This window comes from Maylandia zebra, linkage group LG13, assembly GCF_041146795.1.
Source record: "Maylandia zebra isolate NMK-2024a linkage group LG13, Mzebra_GT3a, whole genome shotgun sequence".
Lineage (NCBI taxonomy): Eukaryota > Metazoa > Chordata > Actinopteri > Cichliformes > Cichlidae > Maylandia > Maylandia zebra.
In genome coordinates this window covers 22,611,554-22,632,622 of record NC_135179.1, presented here as the reverse complement: position 1 = coordinate 22,632,622, position 21,069 = coordinate 22,611,554, and the positions used below count along the sequence as shown (strand labels likewise).

Below are 21,069 nucleotides of genomic sequence, written 5' to 3'. Positions count from 1 at the left end.
TTTTCTCACTCTGCACAGGCCTGGTGGTGCGGGAGGTGGACATCTCAGTGTCGAGGACCCAGGTGGAGGAGCTGTTCGGACTGGAGGACTACTGGTGCCAGTGTGTGGCCTGGAGCTCAGCTGGCACCACCAAGAGCAGCCGCGCCTACGTTCGCATTGCATGTCAGTATCAAGGCGGCGTGTTTGCACATGCTGCACGTATGCGTGTGAGAGACAGAGTGAGAGAGCAAGAGGAAGAGAAACAGCGAAAGGGCAAATGTTTTCAACTTTCTCCTTGTCACACGCGTCAGTTTAAGTATATATGCAAATAAATTGCCGTAACACTCCATCTTGATCCCTGGTGGTAATGTGGGGCGCGGTGTGATTGACACGTCGCATGTTTATGAGAGTCTGGAGTGTGGAAAAATGACACAGTTACTGAGGCTTTTGGGGGCTTTGCCTGGTGTGTGTGTGTGTGCGTGTGACAGGCAGTGTCGCTGAGATAAACTGAGTGTCACTCTCTGCTGTCACAGGGCAGCCTTCACTAACTGCTGACTGCATGTGTGTCGCCCTCTGTAGACTTGAGAAAAAACTTTGAACAGGAGCCTTTGGGGCGGGAGGTGCGTCTTGAGCAGGAGGTGCTGCTGCAGTGTCGCCCCCCAGAGGGCATGCCTGCTGCCGAGGTAAATGCTTTTCTCCCCACCGTCACTCTCATCACCTACAGATGAGGACTGAATTTGTAACCCCCCTATGACTTTTAAAGTCTTTGTCAAAACTTTACCAAGGACTTTTTTTTAAAGAGCATAGGGTTTTCAACATTACAGCATTTCTACACATACTAGCTCTCTTTAGAGAGCATAAATTATCTCTATTTGCACACAATAACAGAATTATTTCAGAAAAAAGTGATAAAAGCCAAGATTATTAGCCTCCTGAAAAACTGACCTTTTTATTGAGGCGTATTACAAAACTAAGGGTTATCGTCCAATTTACACACAGCATAAAAACTTCAGCAAGGGTTTGAGCTGTCACTTGAGAAAGCATCACAGCAAAAACAAAAGAAATCTGTTTAGACTTAAGAAAAAGAGTTGTTGATGCTCGCAAAGCAGGAGATGGATTTACAAAGTTATCGCAGCATTTCCAAGTGTCAAGAACTGGAGGGAGAAGTATGATCATGAAATTCAAAGCGAGCCATACAGTACAGAACAAGCCTGGGAGAGGCAGGAAGCAAAAGATTTCAAAGGCTCTGGAAAGAAAAGTAGTGAGAGATGAGTCTAAAGACCCCAGAATAACTGCCAAGACACTAGTGAATGATTTAGCGACGTCAGGAACATGAGATGAAACTGGAGCGCTTTAACCGCAGAAGCGCTGCTCATGTTTGGAGAAAGAAAGGAGAGACATACAACCCAAAGAGCAGTGACCCCATCGTGAAACATGGTGGTGGGAGTATTATGCTTGAGTATGACTGAAAGTAAGAATCCTGACAAGATGGAAGGAATCAGGAACAAAAATGGATATGTGAAGATTTTGAAAGAAAACTTTCAAAGAGAACTACCTCCAAATGCTCAAAGTGAACGTTACTGACTGACCTGCACAAAACTCTGACTTGAATCTTAATGAAAAATCTGTGGGGTGAACTGAAGCTCCATGCCAGAAGACCATGAAATCTGAACTGCAGGCTGCAGGCTGTTATGCAGCAAAAAGGACGCACAATTGACCATTAGCATTGGGAGAGCTAATCATTTTGACCCTGGTAGTTTTTGTGTTTTCTGAATAAAAATCGTATTTATGTGCAAAGTAAAATATTATAAGCATCCAAACAAAGACACGCATGTTTGGAAAAGCTGTGTTAAAAAATTCCTTGCTCTGTTTAACGGCACGGTATTTCCAATACTTTTAAAGAATGAATTTTTCATAGGGGGGCTAATTTGTTCCTCTTCTGTAGCCTTTTCAACACGTTCACACTCATATTTTTCTTCTTGATTCTGATGAGCAATAAACAGCTCAAATCCTTTTGTGTTGTGTTGTTTTGATTTCAGATTTATGCTGTGCAATCTGCAACAGCATAAAACAAAAGGAAAGAAAGTAAAGGGCGAGATGCTGACATTTTGACACCATCAATAAAAGAGTCACTAAAACACGCAAAGAAATATGCTTGTGTCATGTTTTAACACCAAGCTAGTCTAACTGTAAAACCTTGTATCTGAATTGCTTATTTTACCCACATTTGTATTGTGAAAGCTGTCTTTTTCTTTTTAGATACCTATTAACCAGGAGAATTTTGACATAAAAAGCACGTTACGTAAATTTCAAAATAAAAGCAAATTGGTTTAATTATAAAATTATACCAATTTTGTTAATGTAATCAGTTAGTTATGGATTTTTGCCCATTAAAAAGGCAAAAATTAGTCAAAATAAAAGTGAATGAAAGACATTTTTCGAGAGAAGAAACAAATTAGTGTTTTTGCTTGGCAAAAACAATCACATTTTGACTGCATGTTTGATCAATACTTTGTGTTGTGATGGCTTGATACACTGCAGGTTTACCGTGTTTACTGAATGGCTCTGTGCGTGGTGAGATGACTCATATTTATGCATGCACACCTGCTGATTTTATGTGAAAAAAAAATACCTGCCAAAGGAACATTTGAGTCAAAACTAAAATAACATCGAGCATCTGAGACTGTGAGAGCTAATTTCTTGTTTTCTATATTTACTCATTGTGAGTGTGAAGCGCCTGATTTGTAATTTTATTTTTTTATTTTTTTATGTTGGATAATTATAACTTTCATAACCTTTTTGAGGCTTCCTCATCTTTATTTCAGCGGTATGTGTCGGCCTATTCTTGCTTGTCTCCAGGTTGACTGGCTGAAAAATGAGGACGTCATTGATCCATCGCAGGACTCCAATTTTCTGATCACAATTGATCACGATCTGATCATCAAGCAGGCCAGACTTTCGGACACGGCTAACTACACCTGTGTGGCTCGAAATGTGGTTGCCAAAAGACGCAGCAGCACAGCTACGCTTATTGTTTATGGTAACACATCCGTTTCGCACCCCCTCCACACCTCACACCTCCTCACATTAATGACAGGTTTGCTTTGGATTAAAGAAAAAAACTATGAAATGCTGGTTATGAATTCGACTTGTGACAGCATGTAGCCATTATCAGAATCATCTGTTTGGTTCTTTGGTTTAGTGATTCAATATGCTGAGCAATAACTGACTGAAAAAAACAATGAATTGTAATTTTAGCCCCTCTTGTGTAAATCTTTAATACTCAGTAAACTTAATTAATGGTAGAATTTTTTCAGTAGATGTATATTAGCAGTTAAACCACTAAAACAAATTTAAAGTTCTGCTAGTAAACCTTTGATCTTTGGACGAGTTTAAATTATTTTTACTTTTATGATTATTAGAATATTATTACCAACATTACTGTAGACCAAGCAACTCCACTTTCTGCAACTGCAGCAGCCTCTTCCCACCAGGAGAGTGAACGATGCACACAAGAAATACTTAAATCGCACCCACATCATGCACCAAAAGCACAGCTTTACCCTACAAGCAACATGATCCCAAGCATCCACTGCCAATGCACTGCTTTGAAAAATCAAATCTCCTATCAGGGCCCTACACAATATCAAGCATGTTGTTTTAATGTTGCACCTGATTGGTGTAAGTGTGGTAGACAGATTTCAGTAAATATACCTCAGGAGGTGATCCTGGCCATCACTCACTGATATGTATGTTAAATATAATAGCAAGAGTTGATAAAGTGATTGTCATGAATGTTAAAAATCATCCACGTATTAACTTTCAGACTTGCTCACTTTGTCTCATTTTGTGCGTCTCAGTGAGCGGAGGTTGGTCTTCTTGGACGGAGTGGTCGGAGTGCAACGCTCGCTGTGGGCGTGGCTGGCAGCGTCGGACACGCAGTTGCACCAATCCGGCCCCTTTGAACGGAGGAGCCTTCTGTGAGGGCCCGCCGGTACAGAGAGTAACTTGCACCACGCTATGCCCAGGTGAAGACCAGATACTCATTTGTTGATTTCTAAAATGTTCAGATTTTAAGTAAACAAACAGCTGCCAGTTTTGTTCCTCAGCTGGAGATAATTTATCTGAAAGTGCTCTATTGAGGTGATACGGTACTATGAGGTATTTAAGATAAGATAGGGCCTGATTCATCGAGACCTTGTATCTGAGGAGAAGGATTTAATGTCCATTCAGGATTTAACAGTTAAGAGAAGCCAGTATTGGAGAAAAAAGCTCTTTTCAGGGAGCATTTAAAGTGGCCTGACAATAATAAATTAGATGAATTATTGAATTGAACTAGTTTTTCAGCATCACTCTGAGACAGGACGTTTCTAATTTTAGAGATATTGTGCAAATGCAAGAAAGCAGACCGTAACATTTGTTTAAGATGCTCATTGAAAGACAAATCATGATTTAAAGAAATCCTCCCAGTGTTTCTGGATGCCTGATTAATGCAATCGAGTCTAAGTACCTGATTAGACACCAGGCCTACTAGATCTTTGCTTTCTCCATTCACCATTCAATTTCAATAAACATTGTCTGATCATATTTGAGGTTGTGGTCCATGTTAGAGAAAACCAGACGACTGTTTACTCCATCATAACTTTTCCCAAAGAGCACAGAGGAGTGTTTGCTCTTACGAAAGCCGTGGCTTCACTGTAAAGAGGTGCCTGCACTGGGAACACAGTGCAATGTTGTACAGTCACATAACATCCTGTCTAGACCACCCTAACTCCAAAGCACAGAATGTTGTTGTTTTTTTTTGTGCAAAATTGTTAAATTATGCACTTCGAGCCATTACATATGCATCAGACTGCATTATAACAGCATGCCCAACTCCCCTTTACCCGAAGCGATTAAACTGTTTTGCTGTTGGCTTACTGTAAAGTGACTCACATCTCTGTTTTCATTCCAGTGGATGGAGGATGGACTGAGTGGGCAAAGTGGTCCGCCTGTGGGACAGAGTGCACCCACTGGCGCAGCCGAGAGTGTCAAGCCCCCCCACCCATAAATGGAGGAAAGCACTGCAGTGGCAGCATGATGGAGAGCAAGAACTGCACTGAGGGGTTATGTGCAAGAAGTAAGTGTCCAATATGTTGGAACTGGATGTTAAACATCAAAGCTGGGTAAATATTTGGCTTATGTATATGTATTTCTTCATGTATGTAATGTAACCTAATACTCTCCCCTGCCTTTTAATAGAGACCACCATCTGTTGAATTCACTCACTGATGCTTATAGTTGATAGAAGATGGTGTTATTGATGTATCCATAGGGGTCATTTCCCTAACAGCATAATTTCTCCTTCAGGTGGTTGTTGAATTGATCTCGCAGGCGCGGATTTCTTTGCTCACACTTTTATAAGACATATTATATTTCAAAGCTATTTGGTAAGAAACTGTATTCCCGAGGCGTTGAGCCACTGCAACATGGTGAGAGATATAAAAAAAAAAAGGGGGGGGGGGGGGGGGGGAGAGAGAGAGGGAAATCGCAGACAGATGTTTCAGGAGGAAAAATTCAGGTTCACAAGGAGAGCAGGCAACTGATCCACATCTAAAGAACCACAGATGGAGAGAGAGGGGGGGGGGAAAGTGAAAGATGTGCGTGGAGTGGGAAGCGAGCATGACACAGCCAAGTCGAAAAATTAGCACAGGGAAGAGCATATGAGAGTGAGTCAGACTCGCGCTGACACCCAATGTGCAGCCCGTGATGAGCTGGGAGGAATCCAGCTGACAGCGCATTAGAATCTTAGAGATGCACATCCACAAAAGGCAGGGCGAGAGAAATACATTCAAGCACACGCTTAAAAGACACACACACAGAGATGCAAACACGCCCAAGTATGCAGAGACAAACCTTCTAAATGCACGTGCAGCTGGGTTGCAGAAGGTGTGTGTGTCGCAGGGGGGATCATATGCACGCTCAAACCAATGCTGAGCGTCAGCCGTGTCAGCCACACACACACATGCGAGTCCTGCCATAAACAAGCTTCCACAGAGCACCCACTTTAGACGGAATACGCTGCTGTCCGATCCGGCTGCACGTAGCCGGCGTTCTAAGGAGGCCATCGGGGGAAAAAACGAGCACTCGAGTGGCTCTGACAGGGAGCGAGGATGAGAAGCACTGTGCTGTCGAAAATCTGTAAATGTGTCAGTCTGCAAACTACAAGTTACTGACTGACTTATTCATGTTCCCAGCACATCATGTATGACTATCCCGTGGTCACAAACACAAACACACCTGATGATATTAGAGCTCTTTGCATCCCTCGCACGCTTTAATCAGAAATCAGACTCTTTAGCTCACGCAATGTTAATCCCTCCGAGGATCGGCTAAATACCCCGAGTCGTAAATGTGCAAATGCTCTGAGACACCGCAAACCCTCATCTTCATCGCATCCTGGTAGATTCTAATTGCAATTGGACAAATGGCAGCATCTGGGGAAGCCATTTGTGCGTTCTGATGATGCCACGGAGAGACGCTTATTTGATTTGAGATCTAGTCAGCGACACAATCCTGAAAGATGGTTTCCATATTTCCTCAAACCACTTGGTGATGATTCACGCCGGTGTTATCGTAGGAATGATTGTTCCCGTCAGCGGAGATGTTTTTTTGTCCTCATAGGATGAAGAGGATAACATTCAGGTTTCAGTCTACTTGGTGTCAGTCATGTACCACACAACCGCCAGAGTCCTGGTTCATTTTCTGAAGCAGCCTCATCCATATGATACTGATATTATTCAGAGTGTTATTTTTCCTCATGCCACAAATAAACAGTTATGCTGAAATTTATCTCACATTTTCGCACATTTCTAGAAGAGGTTTGTTTGTTTGTTTAATATGAATTTATCATTTCTTGCCTGTAGTATGCATTTTATGTTCACAGATTGAGCTATTGTTTACGTTCCTGTTTTGGCTTTGTATTATGTTATTGCATCTTTCATTTGCATAACAAACCAGTCCACCCATTTTTTACATTATGTTTTTTTTTTTTGGTTTTTTTTTCTCCTGTTCAAACAGATAAAAAGATTTCTATTGAACATACAAGCCATCGTAAGTCCACCTTCCCATGACTTTGCTCTGTCACCGCTTCACGCCGCTTGCCTTTTGCGTTGTGTGTGTCGTGTGTCTCTCTGCTCACGCAGGTTAGGACTCCTAACACCTTGCGTTAGCACGTGGGGCTGAATGCGTGCAGCTTTTTGTGTTGCCTGTCTGTCTGTGCTTTTATGTCAGCTTGCATCACGCTCAGCGTAGACACGCCTCACCTTCTTGTCCAGCCTGCTTATGAGTGTTGTTATCCACGCTTGTCTAGTGTGTTGACTAAGTGTAACATTGGTTTCAGAGCTGACTCAGTCCTAGCATGTCTCATCTTTTGTACAGAAGCTTATTGTGATTGTAAAGGGGGGGGGGGGGGGGGGGGGGGAGAAAAAGCAGTATCTGATTACAAAATGCTGGTGTAATTACACATACTGCCCAGAATGGTTTAGCGAGAGCTACTCCGTCATGACAACTCTGTTATGGAGTGAGCAAAATGACATGCCTCTAAGCTGAGACTCCTTGATCCATAGGCTGTGTGGTAGAAGCACAGCGCTCGCAGGAGAAAAGCCCTTGATTTCTGTCTGACTCTCAGTTAATCTGTGATATAGTTTACATTTGAAGTGATGGTAATTCCTCCAGCTCAATGTGATGTGGACTCAGGGGAGAGCAGCCTTAGTAATGCACCTAATTCGCTATTGTTCCGTTTCTGGTAATAAGTGTGGACGGCTGTCCGATTCGGTTCAATCGCGCCACGTGAGCATGGGAGCTCTCCTCTTCCACAGCCTGCCTGCCTCCGGCTTTCTTATCCTCCACCCTCTCTTCAGCTCTAACCGCTGCTCTGTAGTGTCTTTGGTTGTCTTCTTTCCTAAAGCACTGCTATCCTTATCTCCTCTCCCCTCCTCAACACACTTATAATCCCTCTGTCCTCTCTACAAATCACAACCTTATCTAACTTCTTCCTGTCCCTTTTGCCAAATTGCCTCTCATCTAGCTCTCTCTCCTCCTGTGAGTCTATCTAGGCCGTCTACTCCTTCTCCCTCTCCTTTTTTTTTTTTTTGCTCCTCTTCGTCTCCCGCCAACTTTGCTCCTTGTCTTCTCTTCTTTGCTACTGTGGCGCGACTCCCTCACGTGTCTGGTTTGGGTCTGGCTGTGGCGAGCCTGCTGACCAGTCACAACCAATCACCCAGCCAGAGACTTGGGAGGGAGCTCGGTGGGGAACAGGTGAAGTTAGGGCCAAACACCCCCTGGAGGAGCTGTTTATTAATGGGCCTTTCAGGGATGATTTCTATATTTAAACTGACTACATGGTGCATAGTGACAGGCAGACCAGAGTGAAGCAATCGTAAAGTATGTCTTTAAAAACAACAAAGTGTCCACAAGTACTCCAAAGCCACAAGAATTATTGGGCCCATTCCTCATAATCATCATCATTTTTAATGCACTTCCAGTGGAACAGATGGGCAAGAAAATCCACGGGCTTTGCTCCGTGTAAAAATTCATTTCTAAGTTTCAGCGAAAGCTACGAGGCTTAAGCTGCCTGATTTTCTAGGTATGAATAAATCCATCTTTTTCTCCCCTGATACCAATGATACTCAGAGTATCTGCATATGCTCAGATAACGGGGCTCTCTTTTCCTCTGCTTACTGCATGCAGCTCACTGTTATCTTTTTTATGGAAAGTAACACTATAACAGGGGATTAAAGTCTCAGACTGCAGAAACAGTCAATTTTATCATATCATTGAAAAGACAATGCAATTACTGGTCACATAATGGCCTGTATGGTGATTTAATATATCAGATCAGTGGAGTATTTTCTCTTTGAAGCTTTTCAATATTAATTGATCTCTTTCAGTTTCCTGGACAACATGTTTATGTTGAGCTGTAATAGTACGGCGAGCACTAAAATGACCGTAACTCTAGTCGATATACCCTTTAATCAGCTTTCTGTGAAGCTTTATAGCATGTTTAAGAGCCATTTTTAAGGGAGGAGGTGGTTTTTAGGGGTTGGGGGCAATTGATTTGACGGTGCAAATTGAGATAGACGGGGAGGGGGAGCGGGTAAATGCAATAGCATGCAGTAGGGGTCCTGTCGGGTAGTAGCGCTCAAGCCTTTGCTGCTTAGGACTTTAGCCCATGTGGTATGCGGGCTGAGTATTTTGTGCCCCATCTGTTACATCATAATCATGCTGGGGAGGTCATTCAAGTGCAGCAACTAGAGCGTTGAGTCGGTCTGCTATTTGTGCCAGTGCTGTTTTAAAGAGAAATGAAACGAACTAGCTAAACTCATTAACAGCCACTTTAGTAGGTACACCTTACTAATAACAGTTTAGACACCTTTCTGCCTTCAGAACTGCTTTAATTCTTCGTTGCATAGATTAAACAAGATTGGCTGCACATCCATGATGTGAATCTCCCGTTCCTCCACATCCCAAAGGAGCTATACTGGATCTGTCACCAGATCTGAGATCTGTTCAATATTGAGATATATATTGTGGTCACAGAGAGATAGACATGGTCAGCAACAATACTCAAGTTGGCTGTGGTGTTTAAAAAATGCTCAGTTGTTACTAAGGGCCCCAAAAGTGTCCCAAGAAAATCTCCTCCTCACCATTACACCACCATCAGCAGCCTAAACCACTGATGCAGGCAGCATGGATCCATGCTGAGACTCATCAGACTAGGCAATGTTTTTTCAGTCTTCTATTGCCCAATGTTGGTGAGCCTGTGTGAATTGTAACCTCAGTTATTTGTTGGAGTGGTATCAGCGTGGTTTTCTGTTGCTGTAGCTCATCTGCTTCAAGATTCATCGTGTTGTTCAGAGATGCTCTTCTGCAAATTTTGGTTGAAATAAGTGGATACTTGAGTAGCGTTGCCTTCCTATCAGCTCAAAGCAGCCTGACCCTTCTCCTCTGACCTCTGGCGTCAACAACAATACCACATTCAAAGTCACTTAAATCACCTTTTTTCCCCATTCTGAGGCTCAGTTTGAACTTCACCAGGTCATCTTCACCATGTCCACAGGCCTAAATGCAATGAGTGGCTGCCATGTGATTGGCTGATTAAATATTTGCATTAAAGAACAGTTGAACAGCCGTACCTACAAAAGTGAGCAGCTATGCCAGCCCTGATCTAAAAAGGCTGAAAACACAAATTGATTTATTTTAACACAGATAAATCTGATTTTTTTTTTTTATTAATAACAGATGTTACTAATTACTAATTAGAGGTCATTTCCTGAGTTCTAGGAAAGTTATTTTTACCCCACTCAATACATTGACCCCCAACAAATTGGATTTACAGCTATATAAGAAAAAAAAAAAGATTTTTTAAAATATATTTTTTATGTTCAGGACTCTGTTTTTAGTCTGATGATGAACTAATGAATTAATCAGCAAATGCTTTCAGCACTAACTTAGACTTCCATGACTAATTTATTCTGCTTACTCTACAGCATGTAGTAAATCAGATGATATGCCATACATTATGCTTCCTTCCCTCATGGTTTTCCCTTGCAGATGTAAATGTGTGTTTTCATCTGAGTCTCTTGATGATGTTTTGGCTTTCTGTCCCTCTTTCAGCCCTGGCTCCAGGTATGGGTGTAGCAGTCTACACGGTTCTCGTGGCCCTGCCGCTGAGCGTAATAATGGCACTGTGCGTGGGAGTGCTCGCATACCGCCGCAGATGCCGACATCTCCACGGAGACATCACCGATTCTTCATCAGCTCTCACCACCGCGTTCCACCCTGGCAACTACAAACCTCCCAGACAGGGTGAGTTTGCACACGCATGCACACTCGCGTAAGTCGGCAGGTATTTGCACTCAATTTTTTTTTGCATTATTCCTTTTTTCCCCACAGCTATTCTCGTGTTTTTCTTATTTTCATAGAAACACTGTCCCTGCTCATTTTTATCATCGCGTTGCTATTTATATCATCCCATAAATTAATTCTCTTATACCATTATCTCCTCTCAGTCAGCTCTCCATTCTTTACTGCGTTACATTTTTTACATTTTAAACATTCGTCATGGTGTCCTTTCTCTTGCTCTTGCCATCAAATATTAATTAGCAACATTAATCCATTCCACTGGCGTCACTTTCGGCTCTCTCAGCCCTGCTCGTGTCATTTCTAGTGATAAGCTCCTCTCTTCTCCCGTACCCACAGATAACCCTCACCCTCTACATCCCTCAGCTCCTCCAGATCTGACAGCCACAGCGGGGGCTTTCCGTGGGCCGCTCTTCTCCCTCCAACAAGGGGTCAACGACAGCCCCCACAAAATCCCCATGACCACCTCTCCGTTGCTGGACCCCCTGCCCAGCCTGAAAATCAAGGTGTATAACTCCTCCACGCTTTCTTCCCTGGAGCTTCCCAATGACATAAGCTCAGGTGACGGAGAGATCCTCAGCTTAAAGTCGGTGGGTACCGTGGGCAGAGAGCGAGAGTATCACACCCACACGCTATCCAGAGAGGCTGGGTTGAGTACAAGCGCCACGCTTGGAAATCTAGGAGGACGCCTCACTATTCCCAATACAGGTACAAAGCTGATTTGTAGCTAGTGATAACTAAAGACACCTTTAGATGCATTGAAGACAAGATAAGTCATGACCCCCTTCTCTTTTTTAGGTGTAAGTTTGCTGGTCCCCCCTGGCACAATCCCCCAGGGGAAGTTCTATGAAATGTACCTCATCATCAACAAGTGGGACAAAACAACGTGAGTGCCCCTTAGTTCTTTAATTCTTTATTTCTCTTATCTGTTTCACCCATAGAAGGCAGAATAGACCTTAGTCTCACCTCAATCAGAAAACTTTCCGTTGCAAGACTCGCTTCCACTTCTGAGCATAAAAATATCAACAACTTGTCCCAGCCTTTAACTTAAAATTGAAGAAGCTACTTTCAGCTGCTCCCTTATTCGTAAGGGTTCACCACGGCGGGTAGTTCCTGGTGATTTAAGTTAGGATGTTCCAAACATATCTGCCATTTTCTTTTAAAAATGAAGCGTGTGCATGTGTGTGATATCTACAGGTTACCCTCTGAGGGCAGTCAGACTGTACTCAGTCCTGTGGTGAGCTGTGGTCCATCTGGTATGCTGCTGAATCGCCCCGTTGCCCTTACTTTGCCACACTGTGCCCAACTAGACACGCCAACACCTGACTGGACTCTCACACTGAAAACGCAAACGCATCAAGGAGCATGGGAGGTGAGAGAGCCTCACGCTGGTATCAAATGATGAATGCCTTCCCTTTTTTTTGCTCTTTTTTTGTGTCACTGATTGCTCCTTTTATCCCTGTTCAGGAGGTGCTGACTGTAGGGGAGGAGACTTTGTCGTCCCCATGCTACCTGCAGCTGGAGGAGGAGTGCTGTCACGTTCTCATGGAGCAGCTAGGAACATACGGCCTTGTGGGCCAGTCGTGCCCTCCACAGCCTGCCTGCAAGCGCCTGCAGCTGGCTCTCTTCGCCCCCCGCGCACCATGCCTCTCCCTGGATTACAGCCTCCGGATCTACTGTATCCATGACACCCCACATGCACTCAAGGTGCTGCGCTCATGTTTATGCATCTGTGTGGGTTTATATTACTGTCTCCTCACGTGCACTTTAAGCTGTTCACCCTGTTGCTTGCCTGCGATTTCCTGTCTCTGTTGCTTTCTATTCATTTGTCTTTCTGCTCTCCCGAAGCATTTTCCTATACTCGAAAACATTCCAAAATTAATTAGGTCTTATTTATTCCACGTTTTTTATTTCCTTAGCAAAACATGGTACCCATACACATATACAGTGGGACTTCCAAAGGTGTGTAAACTTAAAAATAAATAAATACTCATCAGATAAGCTGAAAAATACCCTTGTTTGAGTTGATTATGTCACTAAAGAGAGATATAACACGACTCTGAAGACATGCGAAGCAAAAAATAATGTAACACAAAAGATCCTGCATAAGACTTGGACATGCAAAACCAAAAAGCATAGCAAGAAATAAAATTAAATGAACTATAAATAGAAAATAACATAGACAAGGTGTATTATATTGAAGCATGTCACGGAATAAAAACATTAAAAGTTAATATAACTTATTTCCATAGTGGTTCTGGGCGATAGAGGAGTACCATCCCCTTTCAACTCTGCAGATCCATCTCATTTCTCCAAATTAAATTTGGTGCAATACATTGAGTTTTCATGTCCCGCAGGAAGCAACGGCTCAAAATAGTAGAGCAAAATACAAAAACTATACCAAACACAAAGTGAGTGTTCGATTCAGTGGAAAAATATTTTTCCTCTCTCAGACCAGCCAGGATAGTAAACACGAGTGCGCTGTGTGCAGTATATTGGCATCCCGCTGCATGATTTCTGGCTGGAAAAGTTCAAACAGCTTTTAAACTGTTAGCTCAGAGCATTTCCATTTGGACACATTTTAATTAGGCATCTTTTGAAAGCATGATCTTGCAATGCGAGGGGATGAGCCCGCGCTAAAACCAAATAAATAAAGCCCTAAGCCCGTCTTCTATGGCTTTCTATGCAGGAGGTGCTGGATTTGGAGAGGAGTCTGGGTGGAGTTTTGCTGGAAGATCCCAAGCCGCTGCTCTTCAAAGATAGCTACCACAATCTGCGACTATCCATCCACGACATTCCCCACACTTACTGGAGAAGCAAACTTCTGGCCAAGTACCAGGTGACATAATGCAGCAGACTCGTTATAGATATATGCATATATATATATATATACATAATATGCATTATATGTATGCCTGAAGTCCAACTGATATTCACCAGATTTCTAAATAACCTTATCACATCAACATCATTAGGCATTGCAGATTTGCAGCATTTAGGTTTTTGATGTCACAGACCTAAACTGTTTTTGACATTTCATGATTGTGGTTTTAAGTGAAACACCACCACACTCATGTTCTTTGTGAAATGACTTGTTTCTTCCATCAGTCCAGTCTGGCGGCACGTGAATAGAAGAGAACAGAACACAGAAGCTTTAAAAAAGCTGATACAGACCAGTGACAAATTAAGGTGTCTTTTTAAATTGCAGGGCAGCTGAGCACTGGCTCTAAAAAGTCTCTGGCAGTCTACTGAAGTGATTAAACAGTGTTTTTTAAAAAGATATTCCCTCATTTAGGGTTTTAATCATGGTGGCGGCGAGACCTGTCTAAAACCTCAGTCCAAAATCTCCCATAGGTGTTCAGTTGGCTTGAGCTCTGATGATAGTGATGACCATGGCATATAATTTAAACATTTTCATGCCATAAGGATGGGGACATTGTCATCCACAGACCGACCACTCCCACCAGGATAGAAAGGTTTCATTTAAGGATGAAGCTGATCGCTCATGCCAACTTTATACTGTGCAGTAGCCTGCAAAATTATACCAGCAAAATGCCTCCCACAGCTAAACAAAACAACCAGATCAACTCACTGGGGTGCTCAGGCTTTTCCTTTAATTTGTCATAATGAGCAGTACTACACAAGCTTAAACAGTAATCTTGCTTCATTTCAATAAGAGGGCTATTTTACAAATGTTATAGCATACTTGACTGCTGTAAACACTCAAAGTCTCTCCTGCATTCTTTTCGCAGGAAGATTGCAGTCTGAACCGTTTCTGAATAAACAAACAGAAAATCTGATAGCGCTTCTAATTTATGGACAGTGCGATTTAGAAATAAATTATCCTCCAACGCACAGAGACCCAGTTGGTGGAAACACCCACTATCAAAATAAAGCATACTGCACAGACCTTTAATGGAAACTGCATTCTAGATGATCCCAGATTGTGCTGCTCGGGAAGAGGTCGCTTTAATCACAGTGGTAGAGAGCCTTTTTTTTCCTGGCTTTTCCTGTTTACCACTTTTGTCTGTGTGACAGGAGATACCGTTTTATCACATTTGGAGTGGCAGTCAGAGACCCCTGCATTGCACCTTCAGCCTGGAGAGAGGCAGCCTGGCTGTGTCGCAGCTCACCTGTAAGATCTGCGTCCGGCAGGTGGAAGGGGAGGGACAGATATTCCAGCTGCACACTGACATCCAGGAGGTAATGGTGACGTCTGAGAAAATGCTTGCGCACACACGCGCACACACAGATAACGCTGCAATGCAGCTGCACAGTTACTCCAATCAATACAAAGGTTGGTCTCAGTGCTTCTCGACGCCTCTGTTCTTCCAGACTTTACCTCCGCACTCGCCCCTCCCCTCAGGAGGAACGTGCCTACCTTCCTCTCAAGTGGGACCTTATGCCTTTCGCTTGCCTGACTCCATCCGCCAGAAAATCTGCGCCAGTTTGGATGCACCCAGCGCTCGAGGATGTGACTGGAGGCTACTGGCTCACAGTCTGGGCTTTGACAGGTCAGATAAAGCACGTTTGTTACTTGAGTTGCATTCTGAAACGACTGTAGGAGCTGCAGTGTTCATCATTGTCTGATATGAGATGATTTAAAGAGGCCTCAGAGGTCAGTTTAGAATTGGGTTTAAGTGAATTAAATTTAGACAGACGACTATGAAAAGTCATGTTATATCTGCCCATACTGATTAGAATCTCAAAAGCTGGGCTTGAATATTAAGTTAAAAAATATGATTCAGTCATGCGTGTTATATAATGTTACAAAAATCCATCTTGCTAATTATCTAACCATGCCTTTGAAATATGATGCTTAGCTGGGTATCAGTATTGGAGTGTCAGAGGTTTTTCCTCCAGTATGTGCAACATCCAGTAATGACCAAAAAAAGAAAAAAGAAAAAGATAATCAGTGATGAAGGACTGTTTTTGCTCTCTCCTTTTTCTTCTCACGACTTGCGCCTTCTTTCCTTCATCCAGGTATTTGAACTACTTTGCCACAAAGCCCAGCCCCACAGGTGTTCTGCTGGACTTATGGGAAGCATGTCACCAAGGTGACGCAGACTTGGTCTCTCTGGCGACCGCACTGGAGGAGATGGGCAAAAGTGAGGTGCTAGTTGTCATGACAACTGATGGGGATTGTTGATTGGTCAAGAAACAAGAGAGCAAGACTTTTTTTTTTCCTCTCTCACCACCACCGCAATGAAAATACCTGCCTATGAATGAATATGCACACACGCCAGCGCAAATCATAAACCCACAGAGCATTTTGGTTGCTTCACATAAACTTTATTACCTCTGCCTCATTTCCCTTTTCACTGGCCCTGAGAAGATCAGCCACTGTAGCTCCATGGCCACCATAACATATTCCCATGCGTGCCATCCACCTGCTAACTCGATTCGGCTTGAGCCCTCCAAAGCAACGTTGCATCTGCGAGGTATAAAAAAAAAACTATCCGAGGGTACCAAGGCATAAAGTGGCTCTAAAGTTGTCTGTCAGACATGGTGTTGACTGCCTTTGAATGTTGAAAATGGCTCCATGCTTGTATATATAAATATGAGTGCTTTGGGAAAAAATGGAAACGTTCATGTATTCAGCACGCTGAAGCACGCACAACGACACAAACGCTAACGCGGGATGGCCTGTGTTTCAGTAGCAGCATGAAAGTGCATGATTTAAGAACACCCTCACCTCATGGCAGAGGACTTTTGTTTCTTCATTGTCATCGCCATGTGTGCGCTGAAGGACAGGCAGCACCGACCTGCCTCCAGCCTCCCCAGACTGCACACACTCCAACACACACACAGGCAGAGCAGTCATTAATCGGCTCTGAAGCAGGCAGGCTAGGATTTCTCATCTAACTGCTTCGACTGATGACAAATCGTGTAACGATCGAACCCTCAAGGTTCGAATTTTTTGGGCGTAAAAAAAAAAGCTGCCTCTCCTATGTTGTAGAAGTGCGAATTTTTGAAGTTTGCTTCAGAATTGGCGAATAACTAGACTGACTCTTTATACCAACAAACGCCTCAAAGCCTTGGCATATCATTCCGACTCACAGGGGTGTTTCTCTTTCATCTCTCCTTGCATTCCTCTTACGCTCTGCCACACTTCAATCTTTTGAGAATAAACTGCAGGAGAGCTTTCTGGTCATCCCTTAAAAAAACATCAACAAAAACAAAGTTTCCTTTGGGGAACGCTTTCATTTATTGTCCAGATTTGTGGATTCTTTGTTTTCTGTTTCTTTTCCTTTTACTGTCACTGGTGTTACGATCATGTAGAGCCTGTTTTAACATTTGTGCTTGTTTAGGCTACTGATCTGCTGTGTATTATTTTTTTGATCCTAGTAGAGCACGCCAAAATTGGAGAGTTAGGACACAGTGGATGTCTCTCTTGTGAATAACAAAACTATGTTTATTTCTGGGTTGTTTGTTTTTTAAATCTTGTGCATCAATTCAAAAAATGTAAAATATAATCTGTAAGACATGATTGGACGGGGGGTCAAGTGTCCTGATGAATTTGCTGCACGCTGTAATTTGGAGGCTTTGCTGTAATTGAAGGCCATTTCCCGAGATCACACATGATTGTAGGATAGAATAGCCCTGCTTTGAATCAAATGGGCAGCAAGGGGACCGTGAAACTTACCTCAATCTGTTCTCTGTCCCCCACTTATCTATATGTCCATATGTCCATGCATCGCCCTGTAGCTCATTCTGCCTCCCTTCTCTCAACTCTTTTAATCTGCCTGCTTTGTGGTCAGGGTCCTCAATCTGTTTGCATTGTCACTATTGTTCCGTCAGCTTAAATGCTTTCGTCTGTAACATTATCTTTGCCTAAGTTCTGTGTTATTGAGTCTTTTTTATCCCTCTAAGCAAAAAAAGTGTTCATATCTTAAAACAACCACAAGAACCAAAACACAGGCAGTATCCCTCCTCCTCAGCAGTGAGTCATGTCACTGTTTTGTGTGAATGAACCGTGTGTGTGCGCATATGTGTGTGTGTATGTGAGAGTGGATGTGTGTGGGCAGGTGGGTGTGCGCGTACAGTATGTGCACATTCTTAAGATCTGTCATTTCTCTTTGTAAGTGCTATGCAAGTACATAAGAAAAAGTGAAGCGTTTTGACTTCTTTTGTTTCCTGGAAGAGTAAGATTCTATTTTTTCAGATCAGGACATTGACAGGGTTTTGATTTTGTATCCTAAATTGGTTTAGGAGTAGTTTTAACATTTTTTCGGTGATGCTAGTCTGTGTGGGGATTCTCCATCCGGAGAACAATTGGATCACTGACCAAGAAAGCTGCTACCTTAAAACAAAAAAGCACACGTGGGAAAACAAAGTGGCACAGCGACTGACATGATGACCTCGTGCCCTGCAGGTCTTTGCCCTGAGGAAAAATACCTGGACACAATCTGTTCAGTACTTTGGATCCCTGAACACTGCAGGACTTTTTTTCTTTCCACAAGTCTTGTTACAGAGACTGACTAGCTGTAGAGTACAGTGTTTATTTGTCCAGATTTTTTGAGTGTCTGCTGGATCTTTGGCCATATCTCTGGATAATTTATGCTGGAGCTGTACTGGATTCAAAACGTGCTCCCGTCAAAGAGAGAAAAAAACTACCCTTTGTTCAAGAAGACAGACATTTTTACAAAAAACACCCAAAAACAAAACTAAAAAAAACTAAAACTAAATGGATTCAGTGACATGATTTCATCTCTGTAAAGTACTAATTGTAAATAAATGTCTAGCCTTCTTACCTGTAACTAAATATAATTTTTATGCAATAAATTATATTTCTTAGTTTAACAGCTGTGTGTTTGTGTTTTGCTCTTTATTGCACTAAAGCCTGCTATTGCACTGCCATATCTCAAATAATGCATAGAGCTAATTGCGAGCTTCTTCAGCGCTTAGTACTTAGCACTGAAGGACAGAATTACAGTTAAATGGCATCTGTGGTTTTGTCAATTATACCCATTTTCACAGAAAATGCAGAGCTGCTCAACCTGTCCCTCTTTACCTCACACTTCACTGGAAAATTCCCTTTAGGTCCATTTAGCTTTAAAAGCTTTTAACTGGCAGGCCGTCTGGTCTTCACATTAACATGGTCTTGGAGGTACTGATAGTGGCCTTTAAAGACTGCCTTGGGTGTTTAGATTGAGGATTCTAACCTCAGTTTTCCTTTATGACTGGGCAATGAGTGGGAAATGATCAGATGAGGCTCTCATATCGAGAAAATATTGTGTCATCTCTATATGGAGCGTGCGTTGCTGTAAGATAGACAACACTTTGCACCTGTTTCATTGGTGGCTGACAGTGCGTGAGATAACTGAACCTTGTATAGTGTATAAAATGCTGGTATAAAAGCTGACTGTAGCTTCAGCCCTGCACAGGATGTTTTTGTATTTTAAAGAAAAGAAAATGAGAACATGCAGCATTAACTAAACATAATTTTCTCCTTTTTCGCATGATAACAGTCATCGCTGAGCCTACAGCATTTTAAATAAGTGTGTGACCATATGAAGAGCACTTCAGGCGCTGGTGTGAAACATGCACCCAGAACTAGCCTGTCAGTGGTTCCAGTCCAGCCCACTGTGAAGCCATTAATAATTCAGGTTTCCCAATAAAATACACTGCTATTCCTGGTGTGGTGATGCCAGCGCTACTACTCTGTCCCTGAACTCTATGGAAAGTTATTATTTTTAAATTCTGGTGAGTGTTTATGGGTTAGTTCCCAAAACACTGTAGATGTGAAGCTTTTGTGTCTGTGCTCTGTAATGCTCGTGTAATGACAGCAGGCTGAATGAATAAAGAGTAATGGGGGTTTGGGGGAGGGGGGTCATCATAACTAGGTTACAGTTGCTTTACTGGTTCACCCTAGTAAAAGATCAAACTGAGCTCTATAGTAATGTGCGAAAGTCTTGAGCCAGCCCTCCATCATTTATTTTTATTTTGCTTCCAAGGAGCCAGACTTTCTTGTCATTTTTAAAGTAAAGTTAAAGTGATCTTGAGCAACAGGCTGTGTAACATCAGCTGCTTTTTCACTCATTTGCAACCCATACGGTAATGTTTTGGTTTCATTTGTTAAGCCTCGCCATATCTGAGCATGGTGTGCGCTGTGTCCTTAAAAGAATTTAAGGGAACTGAACAAGTGGAAGACAAAAAAAAATCTAAACAAAACAAATAAACATTCTCTACAGCAGATGAATAGTATCTGAAAGTAATGAACTGAATACATATCAAAAAAGATCCGGCAAAGACCTGATGCAGGATACAGAGATGTATCTGGCACTCAGTTGATCCATCTACTGGTCACTAAAGCTTCATCAGAAATGGTCTCAGTGGATGGGTGGCTGTCAAGAAAAAGACTGAGGTATGACAAATTACACAAGAACTGTGCTAAAAGTCTGTGGTAACCGCTCAAGTTATTATCAATATGTATGGAAAAGGTCAGGAGACAAGTACAACAGAGTATCTAAAGCCATCTGTAAAACAGAGTGGAGGCTACATTTCCACCAGTGGTGTTGTGGATCTTGTTAAAAGTCATGGAATTATGAACGCAGAAAAGATTTTGATCCATCACGTGATACTGTCTATAAAGCATCTGATTGACTGTGGATTCATTTTTATAGTATGACAGTGATCCCAAATAGAATGCCGGTACAGTGAAAGAATACCTGGACGGAAAAACGCACAGTGGAACACTATCAGTCATGGATTGGAGCCTGAACATAAAAAATGTTGAAGCAGTGTAGGATCATCTTCACAGGGAACAAAACAAAAGGCAGCAAACATACTAAGAAGAGCTTTGAATATTCTTCAAGAAGCTGGAAGAACTATTCCTGACGACTATTTAAAGAAATGACAAAAAAGCTTTACTAAAAGATTTCAGGCTGTGTTGAAGAATAAAGGTGATCACACCAAATATTGACTTTCAAACTTGTTAGAAGCCTACCTTACTGTGTGTTTTTCTTTATATAATTTATGTTTGTGCACGTTTCAATAAATCGCTGCTTCTCCTCCCTGTTTTGCTCGTGTTTTTCTTCTTACAGGTGTTGGAATTGTTCTATACAAGAGAGGTACACGACGAGACCTGTGGATGTGTTGTTCTACAGTGCCCTCTGCAGGCAAATATGGGCTAATGATTTAAGCATTATTTTTTATGCATTTATTTTATTGGAGTGATAAATGTGA

General features: G+C 42.4%; 1 protein-coding gene across 4 annotated transcripts in view; it reads left to right on the top strand.

Annotated features, from left to right (window-relative positions):
* Nucleotides 1-18,684, top strand: part of unc5b (unc-5 netrin receptor B) — a 53,162-nt gene extending 34,478 nt beyond the window's left edge. For 2 of the 4 annotated variants that reach the window (XM_004556086.4, XM_076891801.1), the window contains exons 3-17: nt 19-162; nt 559-662; nt 2,839-3,019; nt 3,840-4,007; nt 4,934-5,098; nt 7,039-7,071; nt 10,636-10,827; nt 11,221-11,589; nt 11,680-11,767; nt 12,079-12,253; nt 12,349-12,588; nt 13,571-13,720; nt 14,920-15,084; nt 15,217-15,395; nt 15,865-18,684. In XM_004556086.4, coding sequence (XP_004556143.1) covers nt 19-162; nt 559-662; nt 2,839-3,019; nt 3,840-4,007; nt 4,934-5,098; nt 7,039-7,071; nt 10,636-10,827; nt 11,221-11,589; nt 11,680-11,767; nt 12,079-12,253; nt 12,349-12,588; nt 13,571-13,720; nt 14,920-15,084; nt 15,217-15,395; nt 15,865-16,030 — 2,519 coding nt within the window. In that variant the 3' untranslated portion in view covers nt 16,031-18,684. The remainder of the gene's footprint in view (nt 1-18; nt 163-558; nt 663-2,838; nt 3,020-3,839; nt 4,008-4,933; nt 5,099-7,038; nt 7,072-10,635; nt 10,828-11,220; nt 11,590-11,679; nt 11,768-12,078; nt 12,254-12,348; nt 12,589-13,570; nt 13,721-14,919; nt 15,085-15,216; nt 15,396-15,864) is intronic. The other 2 variants (XM_012920372.3, XM_012920373.4) reach the window with 2 other exon arrangements.
* The last annotated feature ends 2,385 nt before the right edge of the window (nt 18,685-21,069 follow it).